General features: G+C 44.3%; 1 protein-coding gene across 1 annotated transcript in view; it reads right to left on the bottom strand.

Moving 5' to 3' along the window:
- DNER (delta/notch like EGF repeat containing) overlaps nucleotides 1-14,691 on the bottom strand; it is a 1,164,201-nt gene that overhangs the window by 748,640 nt on the left and 400,870 nt on the right. Inside the window, exon 4 of the mRNA XM_085634998.1 lies at nucleotides 8,300-8,466. Coding sequence (XP_085491124.1) covers nucleotides 8,300-8,466 — 167 coding nt within the window. The remainder of the gene's footprint in view (nucleotides 1-8,299; nucleotides 8,467-14,691) is intronic.

Raw genomic sequence — 14,691 nt, 5'->3', positions numbered from 1 at the left:
GAGAGGTAAGTTGGGTAGTTGGAGGATAGGTAGATACCCAGGAGTCGGGCACAGGGGGCCGGGTGCAGGGGAGCCTTTTGGTGTCGGGAAATCTTACCCTCTGTTGATCGCAGTTGGGGGAGGTCCTTGGTTCTGAGGCTGCAGGCACCATTAGGAGCGTCGAGGTGGGTCCTTGGGTGCCGGATTCGGGGTCACAGTCGCCGGGGGGACGTCCTCGGGGTCTTTGTCCACTCCAGCACAGGCCAGGCTTGGCGGGTGCAGAGTGTGCAGGGTTCGCAGTTCCGGGCTGATGCCAGGGGTTAGATACTTGCTTTGAGCAGAGCCACTGCTTGTGGGAGTCCCAGGTGCTCAGAGTCACAAGGTAGCCAGGTCCTCCAGGGTTTGTAAGGTTGCTGGCCACAAGAGGTGCTGGGATTTAACAGGAGAGGGTCAACAGGCTGGTAGGGCTGGGGCCAAATTGTTGGTGTCGTCCTCTTCTTAGCAGCTGCATGGCAGGTCTTCTTTCTTCTTGTTCTTCTTTGCTGTTTTGGAATCTGGAATCTGAGGAAGGAAGGTTCAGGGTGCCCCTAAATACTAAATTTAGGGGTGTTACAGGTAGGTAAAGGGCAGGGACCACTGGGTCCCTGTCCTGGGGTGGGTACACCCCCTATCCTGCCACTCTCCTGTGGGAGGGGGCAGTGGCCTAGTCCTGATTGGGCAGGGCTTCCCAACTTTAAGATGGCGAGAGGGGTGGGGTTGGCAGAGGCTGGCACACCCCCTGTCCTTTCTTGGGGTTTCCGGCCAGTCTCCCTGCCAGAGTGGGGGTTTCGAACCGGTAGGGGCCAGTTGCTGAGTACAGCAAGTGGCATGGAGAAGCTTACAAAGGCGGCATGCCTTTGAAGCTTCCCCTGCCCATTCTGGGTGAGGAGACCTTTGCACCTCGCCCAGGATGTGCATTGCTGCAGGCCCAGGAGAGCGGATGGCTCTCTACCCAGGGGTCCAGCAACATGTCTGCTGTGTGGCAGCCTAGGCAGCCCCTCAGATAAGACGTGGATTGTAGTTTAGGTTCAGGGGGCATCTCTAAGATGCCCTCTGTCGTGCATTGTACATTGAATCCCACACTGGCATCAGTGGGGGTTTAATGTGCTGAGAGGTTTGATATCAAACTTCTCAGTCTTCAGTGTTGCCATCATTGTGCTGTGGAGTTCGTGTTTGACAACCTCTCAGCACCATATACTCTTAAAAGGCAGCACTGCACTTACAGTGCCCAGGAATGGACCTGGGTACTGTAGGGGCACAGGGCTCATGCTCCTGTGCCCACACCACTGGCATAGGACACCCAGCTAGAGGGGTGGCTGATGTATGCCAGGGCAGTGTAGGTTGTGGGCATGGCACACAGGGATGTGTGCCATGTCGACTCTCTGTTTTGTCCTGTTCCCAGACACTCAGCCTGCAAGGGCAGTGAGTTTGTGTTAGGGTACAGGGCCTCTAAAGGTGGCACAATATGTGCCGCAGCCCTTAAAGGCCTTCCCTTGTCACAAGGCCCTGGGTACCTAGGGTACTATTTACCAGGGGCTGACATGTGGCCAGGGTTTGCCAATTTGGGTTTTAGTTTTTAGGGAAGGAACATAGGCCCTGGGCACCTGATTGGCAGGAGTCCAGGGCACACTCAGTCAAAGTACATTCAGCAATTCAGCAAAAAGTGGGGCCTTACCATGCAAGAAAGATGGCACTTTCTCACACAAGGGACGAGAAAAATGGGGGACCACACAACATATTTTCCCCATTCATTTTCCATATGAACTTTAGACACAGCTACAGTCCAAACCACTGAACGGATTTACACCAAATTTGACAGAAAGCTCGATCTTGGTCCAGAAAGTGTGCTTTTTGTGATTTGGTGTAAAGCCGTTCAAATGTTTTCTAGCAATTAGTGCTACAAAATGTTGTATATTTCACGCATCGGAGGCTCCGTGGAGCCGAAAGATCTGCTGAGATTTGATTGGCTGCCACCACATCAACAATGTGGCAGCAGCCATCTTAAGACTAGGAACTCTATCCCAAATCCTTACACAAACGTGAAAAAACGCATAATGGTGCAGGGTAGAGATACCTTGACCCTGAGGCCAGGTGGTGGGGGTCCCCGATCCCCTGGGGCAAAGGAATAAGATAAAGGGGGGTCATGTGCCACCCACCCAAAACATTATTAGGCCCCAGGGACCCCAGCCCACGGGAGGGACAAAATGCATATTAAAAGTGGTGAGGCAGGCCGCCCCACCTCCCTGGGCCTTGGTAAGCCATAGGGACCCAATCCTTCGGGCCGAATTCCACAAAAAAGGCGAGAGGGCAGCGTGGCCACTCAACACAAGCCTTGAAAATCCTTGAGGACCCATTCCCCTGGGGCCGGCTTAGTTACTGTGTCCCGGAGAGGGCTACCCTGGGACACAGTAGTTTACCTGCCAACACCAGTACGAGCAGGGAAAGTTATATTTGCTGCCGCCTGGCAGGTGCATTTTTAATTCTCCCTCTGGGTGGGAGCAAACATCCCTTCCCTGTCTGTAGGATTGTGTGCATGGAAGGCAAGTCTGCTTCCTGCTGGCGAGAGATTTAAGCATGCTTCGGCCCAGAAGGGGAGGTATGAATAGCTGCTCCCTCCACGCTGGGACAATGCCGGCTGCTGCACCCTGCAGCAGTAGGCCGGGGCAGCGGGGGTCCTGGGGTACCCAACTATAATTAAGAGAGGCCCAGGGGAATGGGGCACACAAGGCCACAACAGGCTTGGAGTGGGGTGCCATGTGGCCCCCTCTCCCCTTTATGATGGCAATGTGCCCTGGGGAATATAGACCTTGGGGCCTTTTAGGGATTGAGAAGGGGGGCAGTGTGCCCCTTTCCCCTTTACTATGGAAATCAGCCCTGGGTATGGGGTATTCTGGGCCTAGTAAGGCTCAAAAGGGGGGTCACCTCCCCTATTAAGGCTTGTGGAGGGGGCTGTGCAGCCCCCTTTCCCTTACAAACGTCATGCAGCCACAGCATATGGGATCCCTGGGACTGAATATTGTTATCTGGATTTATAGAGAGCATTACTGCCCTGAGGCGTCTCAGCCCTTTAAAGTAACGGCTGTGAGTGTCAAGACGGGGTAGCAGGAAATGCTAAGTCTTGAATAACCAGGTTTTTACAGCTTTCCTAAACGCAAGGAGGCTAGACACTGCTTTTATACCGAGAAGAAGTAATTTCCATGCTTTGGAGGCTTCAAGCACAATACTTTTTCCTCCCTATCATACTTGTTTAAATCTAGGCACTACTGGTAATTTTGCCTTTGCTGACCGAAGATTTCTGGCCGGGAGATACTGTTTGAAATTCTGCTTCCGGAAGTCCGGACCAAGACCATGAAATGCCTTGTAAGCTAGACATAGTACCTTTCTTTGTTTAACTGGGAACCAGTGTAGATTTTTTAGCTCTTTCAATACTGAACAGAATTTGGGTATTTTCAACAAAATTCTAGCTGCAGCATTTTGCAGGACCTGAAGTTTGTTAATATTATACTTATGAGTGGTCAGCAGCAGACTATTGCAGTAATCGATCTTAGACATGATTAAAGAGGTGACTAATGTCTTTTGCAGATTAGCGGGTATAAAAGGCAAAATCATTTTGATTGTTCTGAGAGTGTTAAATGTGGAAGAAGTAAATTTGTTTACATGATCAGAAAAGTAGATTTTATTATCAATAATCCCTCCCAGGTTTCGAGCTTTTTCCACTGGAAGGGGTGTGTGGCCCACAATAGCTGGCCAATCTGACGGACCCCAAAAGGATGCTTGTGGTCCAAAAAGTAAGACCTCAGTCTTTTCTGCATTTAATTTAAGTCAGTTGCTGTTCATTCGATCATGAACCGCCATTGTGCAATCATGAAATCTATTTCCTGTATCAATATCGTTTTTCCTATGGAAACAACAATTTGAGTGTCATCGGCATAGGAAGTAAGCGCGAATCCAAAACTTCTTATCAAATCTGCTAATGGGGTGACATAAAAGTTAAAAAGGGTGGGACTCAGCGAGGATCCCTGCGGGACTCCACATGGAAGGAAAAATGGGTGTGAAGTAAAATTCTTCAGTTTTACTATTTGCTCTTGATCCTTTAAATATGATATTAGCAGATTCCAGGTCAGATCTGTGACCCCACAGGCTGTTAGTCGACTTAGCAGTAGTTCATGATTTACCGTGTCAAAAGCCGCAGAGAAATCCAACAGGATAAGGGCAGCCCCTTTTCCGTCATCTAGAGCCTGCTGGATCTCTTCGGTTGCCTTGAGCAAAGCTGTCTACATACTATGCCCCTTACAAAAGCCAAACTGGGTGGTATCAAAAAGTTTATTGGCTTCGATAAAGGACACCGGTTGTTCGATCAAAAATGTCATAGCTATTTTGGCTGGCAGTGGGAGACGGGAAATTGGGCGATAGTTTCTCGGGTCATTCTCATCCAGTGAGGCCTTTTTTAGAAGAGGTATCAAGGCTGCTTTTTTCCATATGTTTAGGAAGGTGCCTGTTTCACACATTGTTTTATAAATAGGTGTTAGTTTAGATGCAATTACTTCTGCTGCTAGCTTAGTTATATTAGGCGGACATGGGTCATACGGTGAGCCTGAGTTGGTAGTTTCTAGTAATTTTCTAATGTATTCAGCTGATAGGGCACCAGATTCAGCCATTAATTTAATTCCCACAGATAGCTGTTCGCTTATATTAGCGGCTCCTGGAGTAAGCGATAAATTAGAGTTGGAGAATTTTTTAAAGATTGACTACAGCTTTTCTAAAAAGAAATCTGCTAATGAATCACAGAATGATTGATTTGCTGTCAGATTTTTTTGTTGCAATTACTTGTTAACTCTGTGACTGTTCGAAATAGCTCTTTTGTGGAATCTTTTGCTTCCTTGATCTTCTTTGTATAATATTCTGCCTTAGTCTTCAGGATAAGATCTTTATATATAGCTGTAGATTGTTTATATTTTTCTTTCCCTTCCTCTTTGTAGGTCGTTCTCCAACTTCTTTCCAGTTTCCTGCAATTATGCTTGCATTTCCTGAGTTCTGATGAGAACCAAGGGGCGGAAGAACTTTGTCTTTTTATTTTAACTGTTTTAATAGGATTTGAAGCAGTTTCCAGCCAGTTAATATATTGTTTGGCTGCGACCTCCACATTGTCAGTTGATACTAGAGTTGTGTTCTCAAAGTATTTTATTAAAATGATCTGATTGCACATTCCGCCAATTTCTTGAAAGGATTGTAAATGGTAATTTTTCCCTGTTGGGTTTAGGTTGCGGAAGAAACAGGTAAAAAAAGACTGCTTTATGATCAGACCATGCTATCTGAGAAGTCTTTACATTGACTAGGTTAGGATTATTAGTAAAAATCCCATCCAATGTGTGACCTGCCAGATGTGTTGGTTCTTGAACGATTTGTTCTAGGCCTAGCACCGAGAAAGTTTGCACAAGTGCAGCATTATCGGGATCAGAGCTCTTCTCTAAATGATAATTAAAAAATCCCATGATTGTGGGTTGGGGTTACACACTCCCCTCCCCCTTACAACTCAAATTGATTTGGGCCCCGGGGATAGGGACCCTGGAACCCAAAGTGGCTGGGGAGGGGAGGCCATATGCCCACCACCCTTTAGAAAAAAAGGCATATGGGATATCGGTCCCTGGGGCCCAAAGCGGCTTGGGGAGGGAGGCAGTGTTAATGGGTTAGATGCAGGGCCAAAGGCTGTGCATGGTGTGGGGATGGCTGCCTGCAAGGGGGGTTGGCCACGGGCCCTGGCAGTGGCCAACCCCGCTGCTCATGTCCGAAGGCCGTGTGCAGTGTGCGGTTGGCTACCTGCGGAGGAGGAGTTGGATGCAGGGCCTGGCCTTTGGTTGTGCGCAGCGGGGTTGACTTTACGTATGGTAAGTACTTATTACTGCACGTTAAAAAAAAACTAAAAATACTCTGAAAAAAGCTAAGTTTTTAGTTAGGTGAAAATTTCAGTGACAAGTAACGTTTTAAACTTACAAAACCACTGAAATTCACCAGTTATATTTATCCATGGTAACTATAACTTATGCCCTAAGGTAAATATAACTCATGCCCTCGCCGCGCACGGCTAATTACCCCGCATATAACATCACTCAAGACATCTTCTATGACACCATTCATAAAGTCACTGCAACATTCACAATGAAATTATTGATGAGAAAACTGTGCACGCTCTGCTAGTTACCGCCCATATCACAGCATTCATGACATGTTCTATGAATTCATTACCACAATCTCTTCTTATGAAAGTGCTTATGTGAACCATAGGGTAACTATTTCAAAATACAATTATAATTCGGATGGCTTGTACAAGTTAACATATATGCTCACATACGAAAAACAACCTAAATTCACCTGAAAATACCATAAAAGGTGAAAGCCCATGTTTTGGGTGTTCTTAAGTTCTACTACTGGTGGCAGCGCAGACAAGAATTATTTTTATTTTCAAATTGTGTCTACTGCCCATGAAAGTGAAAGACTAAACCTGTCTTGTGCAGCAGCATGGGCTCCTCGTGCTGGAAGGCACTTCCTGTCAACTAAGTTAGCAATGTAGTTCTTAATAAGAATTCTGTGATCTTCGCAGACATAAATAATGGAAGCAAGATGAAGTGATATGTGGGTGGTTACTGTGGTGATGCTTGGGTCAGCTGGCTTTAGAAACCCACAGAAAATATCCATTATGTATTATGATTGCCAAGAGTCACCCTTGGGGTGAATGTGTACATTACAAATACGCTATATTTATTTTATGTTTTGGTAGATATTGACTGGCTAACCCACAATACAGATGGGGCATTTTAGCTCTGGATAGCTGGTTGGTTTACAAATTTGAGTAAATTACATGAATTCAGTGATTTCCAAGAGTCATGCAGGAGGATTGGAGCACTGCAAGATTTTCAGCATAATAAGTAAACTCTAAACAAATTGTATTGATACATTACATTCAGAAGTATGGTATGCAGATATCCTGAATATCTGGCATGCCTTAGACCCTTATGTACCAATACTGGGGGACTGCTTGGTAAATTGTTAGGATAAACAGAAAGTATAATTAATATTGTTCAATAACCCTAAAGAAGGAAGCATATATATTCACACCAACATCTCTATTCAAACTAACCACTTCAGGTGGGCAGTGCCACACCAGAAGCCAGGGCATTGATGGACTACAAACAAAAAACAGCAAAAAAAAGAGAAATACAGGGAACAAGACTTCGCTCTCTATGCTTACAAGATCTGGGGCATCTCAACCAACATTAGAACTTCCCAGCCCTCCTTTTATTTGGTATCGCTTTGTTCGCCCTAAGTTGGCAGGGTATGCCCAGACGTGGGTCCCTTGCTCACTTTGCCACTGGATTCAAGATAGCCTGGCTGATGAGGGTTATGAACCTGAAACCAGTCCAAGGATGCTTGTTTCCGGACCAGGGAAGACATGTCTTGGCAGTTCGGGCTGGACTGTTCCCATGAGGCACAGGGTCAGACTGATTTGCATATGGCCATGTCTGAACTGGGGTGGTGGAGTGAGCTAAAGAATGATGGTGGATTAAACCCAGATCAGTTGACTGGGGTTGAGTGTTTGATTTGCTCAAGCGCTCCGTCCATCATCCCCTTTGGTATTGCTTTGTTGGCCCTAAGTTGGCAGGATATGCCCAGACGTGGGTGCCTTGCTCACTTTGCCACTGGATTCAAGATAGCTTGGCTGATGAGGGTCATGAACCCGAAACCGGTCCCAGGATGCTTGTTTCCGGTCCAGGGAAGACATGTCTTGGCAGTTCGGGCTGGACTGTTCCCATGAGGGACAGGGTCAGACTGATTTGCATATGGCCATGTCTGAACTGGGGTGGTGGAGTGAGCTAAAGAATGATGATGGATTAAACCCAGATCAGTTGACTGGGGGTGAGTGTTTGATTTGCTCAAGCACTCCGTCCATCATCCCTTTTGGCATCGCCTCCTTTTATTTAGAAACAGGCTGACGACGAACCTTTTCACAGAACACTACATCTCCACACAATAGGACTCCCCACCAATGAACATCCTTCTTCATTGTAAAAGATGATGAATCGTAACTCAGGGTTCATGTTCTTGTTCAGTACTCAATGCTGCCTAGCAATGATCATCATCCACAAATAACCATACATACCATAACAGCTCCAAAGGTATTAAATGTCCATATATCTGAACAATTGTTACCTACCATAATTTTAATCCAGACATTGTTACAACAGGTAATAGAGACTAGTAGATTAGATTTGCTGTATACACTCACCAATAAAGTAGTTGTTGCCCAGTGCTAACATTTCCTCAGAGAGAACAAGTCCACCTAGAGCTTGAAGTAGAGTAACACTTCGACCGTCTATCAAGGAACACTGCTTAAATCCATTTGCTGTGACTTTCCATAATAAAATGAGAGATGCAGTGGGGTCCTGTCTTATTCTGAAGAGAGAAAAATGAAAAATTACAGAAAATGTCAAAATAAAATAGGAGCACCACAATTACTACAACAAATGCTGATAGAATCTAGTATGTTCATGATTGCAAACAAAACTTCAAATCATTATCATTAGTAAGCTCTCTCAGATATTTTCCACTGCAGTAGTGTTACAGTGTGGCATAAGAGCAGGTAGTGGGAGAAGTGGATGTAGATTGCAAAAGGAACTCTGGAGATAATGAAGAAGACACAGGTTAGTGGTGTTATAATGTAAATACAGAAGCACCAGATTACTGCTAGATTATCTGAAATAACCCTGAATATGTAAATGAGGTCCATATAGATTCATAGGGCCTTATGGACAAAAATTATGCTATGAGTAGGTGTGACTTACTCTTGTAAGACTCTAGCTCCTGGAATTCAGGTTCAAGTCCAGAATATCACAGAAGAAAGGAGCGGATTTATAGTTCAACAGATGCGGACATCTGCCAAAAAATATTAGAAGTCCTGTCTCGCCCCCTATTTAGAATATATATATTGAGGTCTAAGCACTCTAAATAGGGTGGACAAGGACATCTATCACTTGTAGGCAGATGTCCCACATCTGCCCCTAAATAAAAATGTGGTCTATGTCAGAGCACAGGGAAATTAAGACCCATTGCATGGAAATATACATTTTTGTGGATATTATGAGTGAGTCAGTGGTGGATCCAGCCTCCTAGACATATGTTGGACACCCCTATCATAGATATGCATGCCTGAAGCAAAATCACCTTTCACTAGTAGCTGTAGCAGATGTCCTTTATGCCCTTTTACAAATGTATTATAGCCTAAGGCACTTGGAATACAACAGACAGGATATTCGTCCAATTGACAGAGTATCCCATATGCCAAACTCAAAACAAGGCTCTTTGTCTCTCTGGAGAAAATTGTATGAGACAAAATGGGACAAATGACCTTGGTTTGGCCCAGGTCAGATTCACTCTGCTTTGCTATCTTGAATGTCAACAAAGTTACAATCATTCTCATGGAGGGAGCTGTGAAAAGCTCATTCATACTATCCAAAATGTTTATTTTGAGAAAAAGAAACCTTGCGATCATGATGTCAGGTGAGAGAAAATATGTGAGGATTCTCTTGCATCCTCATTTTCCCAAGCACCAGCTGTCCAAATGAACATATGATCTTGAAGCACAAAGCATACTATACAAGTAACAATACATGTAGTGCACATTGTTGGAAAATAATGGAAATAAATGTATTAGCTGTTTTAATTGAACAATACTTATATGGCTTAAAGACTCAATTATCTATTAAGAAAACACACAGTATAGGAGGGCTCCTGGTATAAATATAAGGCAAAATATATTACAAAAGTTGGCTCGGACAGTGTGGTAAGCGCACACAAAGATGAGAATTTGTGGTTATAGTTGTCCATCGACATTAGCAACTGCAAGTTGAACTCTGCAGCAAGTCGGTATGTGTATGGTGCAATTAGTGTGGGAAAGTACCCAATGGCACACCTGTTTTTCAGGGAGTATAAGGGAAGACATTTTTCAAAAGGGAAAAAAGGTTGATGTTGAAAACAAGGATCTTACATTGAGCAACTACTCATTTCAAAGGCAAATTGGTTAGGACTGGCATATACATGGAGCAGAAACTACAAAATTGAATCTGTCCAACTTTGGTTATTTCGAGCATGGGCTCATAAAACAAAAGCAAACACGCTGTACATTAATTCTTAAGAATTTCAAAACCACAATAAATTTACAATGAATTACTTATCCCATATAGTACACAATCGCATTCCTCACTAATGAAAAATTGCGGCACAATAAAAATAAGGTTAGGGCGCAATTTACACTTAGTTGATGTAGTAAAAGAAATAAATTAAGTATTTAAAAATGCATTACTATTCATTGCATCCGATAGAAACTTGACGAGCATCATTTTAGTTAATTAGTTATACTATTAGCAAACAAGTTATTCCATTTTCTACAGGGAGTTTCATGCCTGTAAGGAAAAGGCTATATGCAGGATCCCCCTCCCACATTTTGCCCCCACTTGAACTACTAGCTGCTGGTTCTTCGACTCCGAGAGTGCACTGAAGCCTGCTAACCAGACCTCACTGCCAGTGTTCTAACCCCTTACAAAGTATATGTTGAATTGGCTATCCCCATTGGCAGATGCTGACTTACTTATAAGTCCCTAGTTTATGGTGCCCAGGGCACGTAAGGCAGAGTATCACCCAGGGCTGCAGCACTGATTATACATCCATGTGTGGGGCAAAATACAAAATGACTCCCAGCCTGCCGCTGCAGACAGGAATGGCAGTTTTAAAGCTGCTAGTTCGACTTTGCCATTAAAACTAATGGCAAATCTCCCACTTCCCTTAACAATATATGTAAGTCTTTCGTAAGGAAGGCCCATCAAGCCCGAAGGCAGGGAGCTGAATAGTATTAAGTAGGGCATGTATTTTATACATATGTCCCAATAGCAGCACTTCCAAATTGTTGTTTTACTATAGAAAAGTTAGTAGCCCAATTGGCTAACACAGAATTACCAGCTGACCACTCAGTTCGGCTAACTTCAGAATGCAACTACTGAGATGGGTACTGTAAGGTATGCAGTTAATCGTGGCATTAAACCAGACTTGATGCCTGAGTCGAATTTATTGGTGAGTAGTGTGAATGACTCTCAGGCTTAGGAACAATAGAAGGAGGCTACAGGGAGAGGTGTCACCTCCCCTTCACAGGAAGTCACTCAAGGTGTTAGCCCAAAAGGTGAGATTCAAATTCAAAGCTGTTTTTGGTGGGCAAATGACAGTAACATTCTTGAGGGGCTGCCCTTTGTTCAGGTGGACAGGCTGGCAGTGGGAACAGAGAGGGGAGGCTAGTGCCCAAACTGGGGTTCCCATGGGCGTGTAGCCCAGAGGCAGCCACATCTCAGGTGTGGGCTACTGTTGTATTTCAATGTTTCAAAGTTATAAGCATGCCTTGTTCATTGCTAGCATTGCTGTGTCTGTTATTTTCTCAGTTCTAGTCTTACCTTGCTGCCTCATGAATGTCATGAGATTCAAGTATAGACTTGTTTGTTCTTGCTTACTGGCAGTTGGAAACTGGTCGCTCGGCCGAGTAGTCACTTCTCTCAGCTGCTGGGGACTTTATCCTTCAAATTAAGTTTTCTTTCCGATATTGTGGCCCCTCTCACCTCACCTCATTTTGGCAACAAGTGTCTTGTCTCCAGATGTGCCTGTCATCGCAGATTCCACACCTGGTGCTCTTTCTCCATCTGGTTTCTTCAGCGCTGTAGCCAATTCTCACTAAGAATGTCTACTGGATTCGGCGGGATGGCGCCCTTCCATATAGCCTTCAAGGACACTGTTCAATTACCCTCCACAATTATTACGGCTGTCTCAGACTTTGAACCCGTGCTGGTCTCCCTGAAGTTATTGTTGCTGCATCCGCAAGGCTGGTGAGCAGCTCTAGGTGCATGACAGCGTTGTGACCCACCCGGTGCCCATGTCCTCTAAGTGCCGCCATATTTATTTTTTCATATATCTATATATTTCTGCATTGGGGAGCACACTACCGCCATGAGCCACTCAGTGGGAACATAACTTGTGCACCGCCATCTTTGCTTTCTCTAGGTACTCCCGGAGCATGGTATATCATTGTGAGGTGCCTGGCAGTTTTATCTTTCTGTAGCCTGCTCCATTCCGTCAGCACCAGCGCAATGTGCTCTTCTGGACACTTAGGGTGAGTTTGGCGGTGTAGCAACGGGTCCACCCCGCCAAACCTGCGGTCAGGCCGCGCACCAGATTACAAGCTATTCTTGTGTCTGGCAGGCTTTTTTTTTTTAACGTTCCCACAGCAGTGCCCTAAAATTGGGCAACGCAATGGGAATGCCAAAAACATTTCCTGCATGGCATGGACTGATAAGTCCATGCTGTGCAGGAACTGGGGTGCATGCATACAGGGGGCATGTGTTGTGCCTCCTTGCATACATCCCAGGGCACAGAGGCGCAAGAAGTCCCAGTAGGGCCCCCTTTGTTTCCACTCCCCCATGGTTTTCATGCAGGAGGAACCACAATGAAAACCGTCGCAGAGAGGAAACTCATAATATGCTTGGCAGGACCGCAGCAGTCCTATCAACCATATTACGGCCTCCTGACCACCGCAACACTGCCAGGGAACATAGGTTCCCTGGCGACTGCAGCTAGGCAAAATCTGTTCGACCACACTGATTATAATAGGTCAGTTGGGACACCGTTATCGCCACGCCTCCACGAGCCTGGCAGTCCGTGAACTGTCAGAGTCGTAATCGGCCCCTTAGAGGACACTTACTTACTAATTTGCCTCGCAGATCTACAGGTATTTCTACTTTGTACATTATTCAACACAAGGACTGTTTGTTTATGGATCTTTATGCAGCAGTGTTGTAATCCACCTCCTCCATGACTCCAAAACCCTGGAGATCAGCCAATGAAATGGAGTAAGTGGGTGAGGTTATTCAACAATTTCATGATAACCATAGATGCTAATGTATTCACTGCTGCAAGGAAGAAAGGGTTACTATTGAATGCCGTAGGTGCTGAGGCACAGGAGATTTTTGACCATCTACCTGAAGTTCAAGCCCCAGATGGTATTTATGGATATGATTAATTTTGCAAATATGTAGACAGAGTAGGTTTGCATTTCACAGTCGAGCTACATGTGGTTACGGAATTGTTCAATTTGTATTCAAGACATCAGTTACCCACTGGACCCATTGAAGGTTATGTTGCAGCACTTTGCACTTTAGCTGCAACTTCTGAGTTTGGTATTATAACTGAACAGTACATTCATGATCAAGTGATTATGCACTGCCGTAATGGAAAAATTCAAGAGCAATTACTTAGACATAAAAATCCCACACTCACTGAAGTAGTTGATGTGGCCAAAGGTATTGAAAGATCAGTAAGATCATTTAAAGTCCTTAACGATGAGAAACAAGGCCACCTCAAGATAGCTCGTGTGCGTAACGGAAACAGAAATGAGTAAAACAGAGGGAACATTGGCAAGGCTAATGTTAACAAATCCAAATGTGCGAGATGTGGTTCAGGAATGCATTTCAATAAACCTGGTCAAGAAATTTTTCAAATGTCGGAAGATTGGCCACTTTTCTAATGTTGCAGGTCACAGCACACCATTAATAGCATTTTGGAAAGCAAAGTTGACTTACTTCTAGATACCCAAGAAAAGGAAAATATGGTTCTGGTTTTAGAGTATGACGATAATGCTGAGATTTTTTCTACGCCTTTTGATACGGATCCCTGTAAACCACCTAACTGCTAGATTGTAATTGATAGAGTCAAATCTGTGATGTTGGTAGATTCAAGGTCACCTTTTTCATTAGTTTTGGAGGCATTTTTCAGCGAACACTGGAAAAACTGAAGTCTAGAAAAAAGCAATGCAAAAGCTTATGGTTATGGAAAGTTGCTATCACATTCTAGGCTACTTTGACACTTTCATTTCATTCCTCTCCTGCACTATTGTAGGGAAAATATATGTGTACTCAACATGTGTTGAGTTGAAGGCACCAAGGAAACCTAGGACTTATTTTCAATCCTTCTTCTGATATTCCTGTTTATTGTATGGCTATTCACCAAGGTATTGATGGAGTCATTTTTCAATATATGGATATGTTTATGAAAAAAGGGGGATGGTTAAAAGATTTTATCACAGGATTAAGCTTAAACCTAGTGTGTCAGAGATGTACCTCTCAGTGTCAGCAAAGAGCTACGTTTAGTATTACAACAATTGCAAGTAGAGGGTGTAATTGACCCAGTAGATTCTTCTGAATGGGATTCCCCCATTGTATTACTGAAGAACAAAATCTGGTTTCTTGAGATCATGTGTGGATTTGAGGTCTCGTAATAAACAGATTATTGTTGATTATCATCCCCTTTCCAAAAGGCAAGAGTTTTTGGCACAAATGGATGTAGCAAAATTCTTTACCTTGTTAGATCTTAAATCTGCATATTACCAGATTGAACTGGAAGAGGGATTCCGATATTCGACTACATTTATCACTCCTGATGGATACCTATGTATGCTGTTTGGATTAGCATCAGTTGCATCTGTCTTCCCAAAACTCATATTTACCCTTTTTAAAGGTATGGATGGTGTTATGGCATTTCAAGACGATATTTGTCCGGCTAAGCGTTGAGTTGCATAATTAGAGATTATCA

Source organism: Triturus cristatus, chromosome 11, assembly GCF_964204655.1.
Source record: "Triturus cristatus chromosome 11, aTriCri1.1, whole genome shotgun sequence".
In the NCBI taxonomy this organism is placed as follows: domain Eukaryota; kingdom Metazoa; phylum Chordata; class Amphibia; order Caudata; family Salamandridae; genus Triturus; species Triturus cristatus.
The sequence above is the reverse complement of the archived record's forward strand: the minus strand, read 5'-3'. Positions and strand labels throughout refer to the sequence as shown.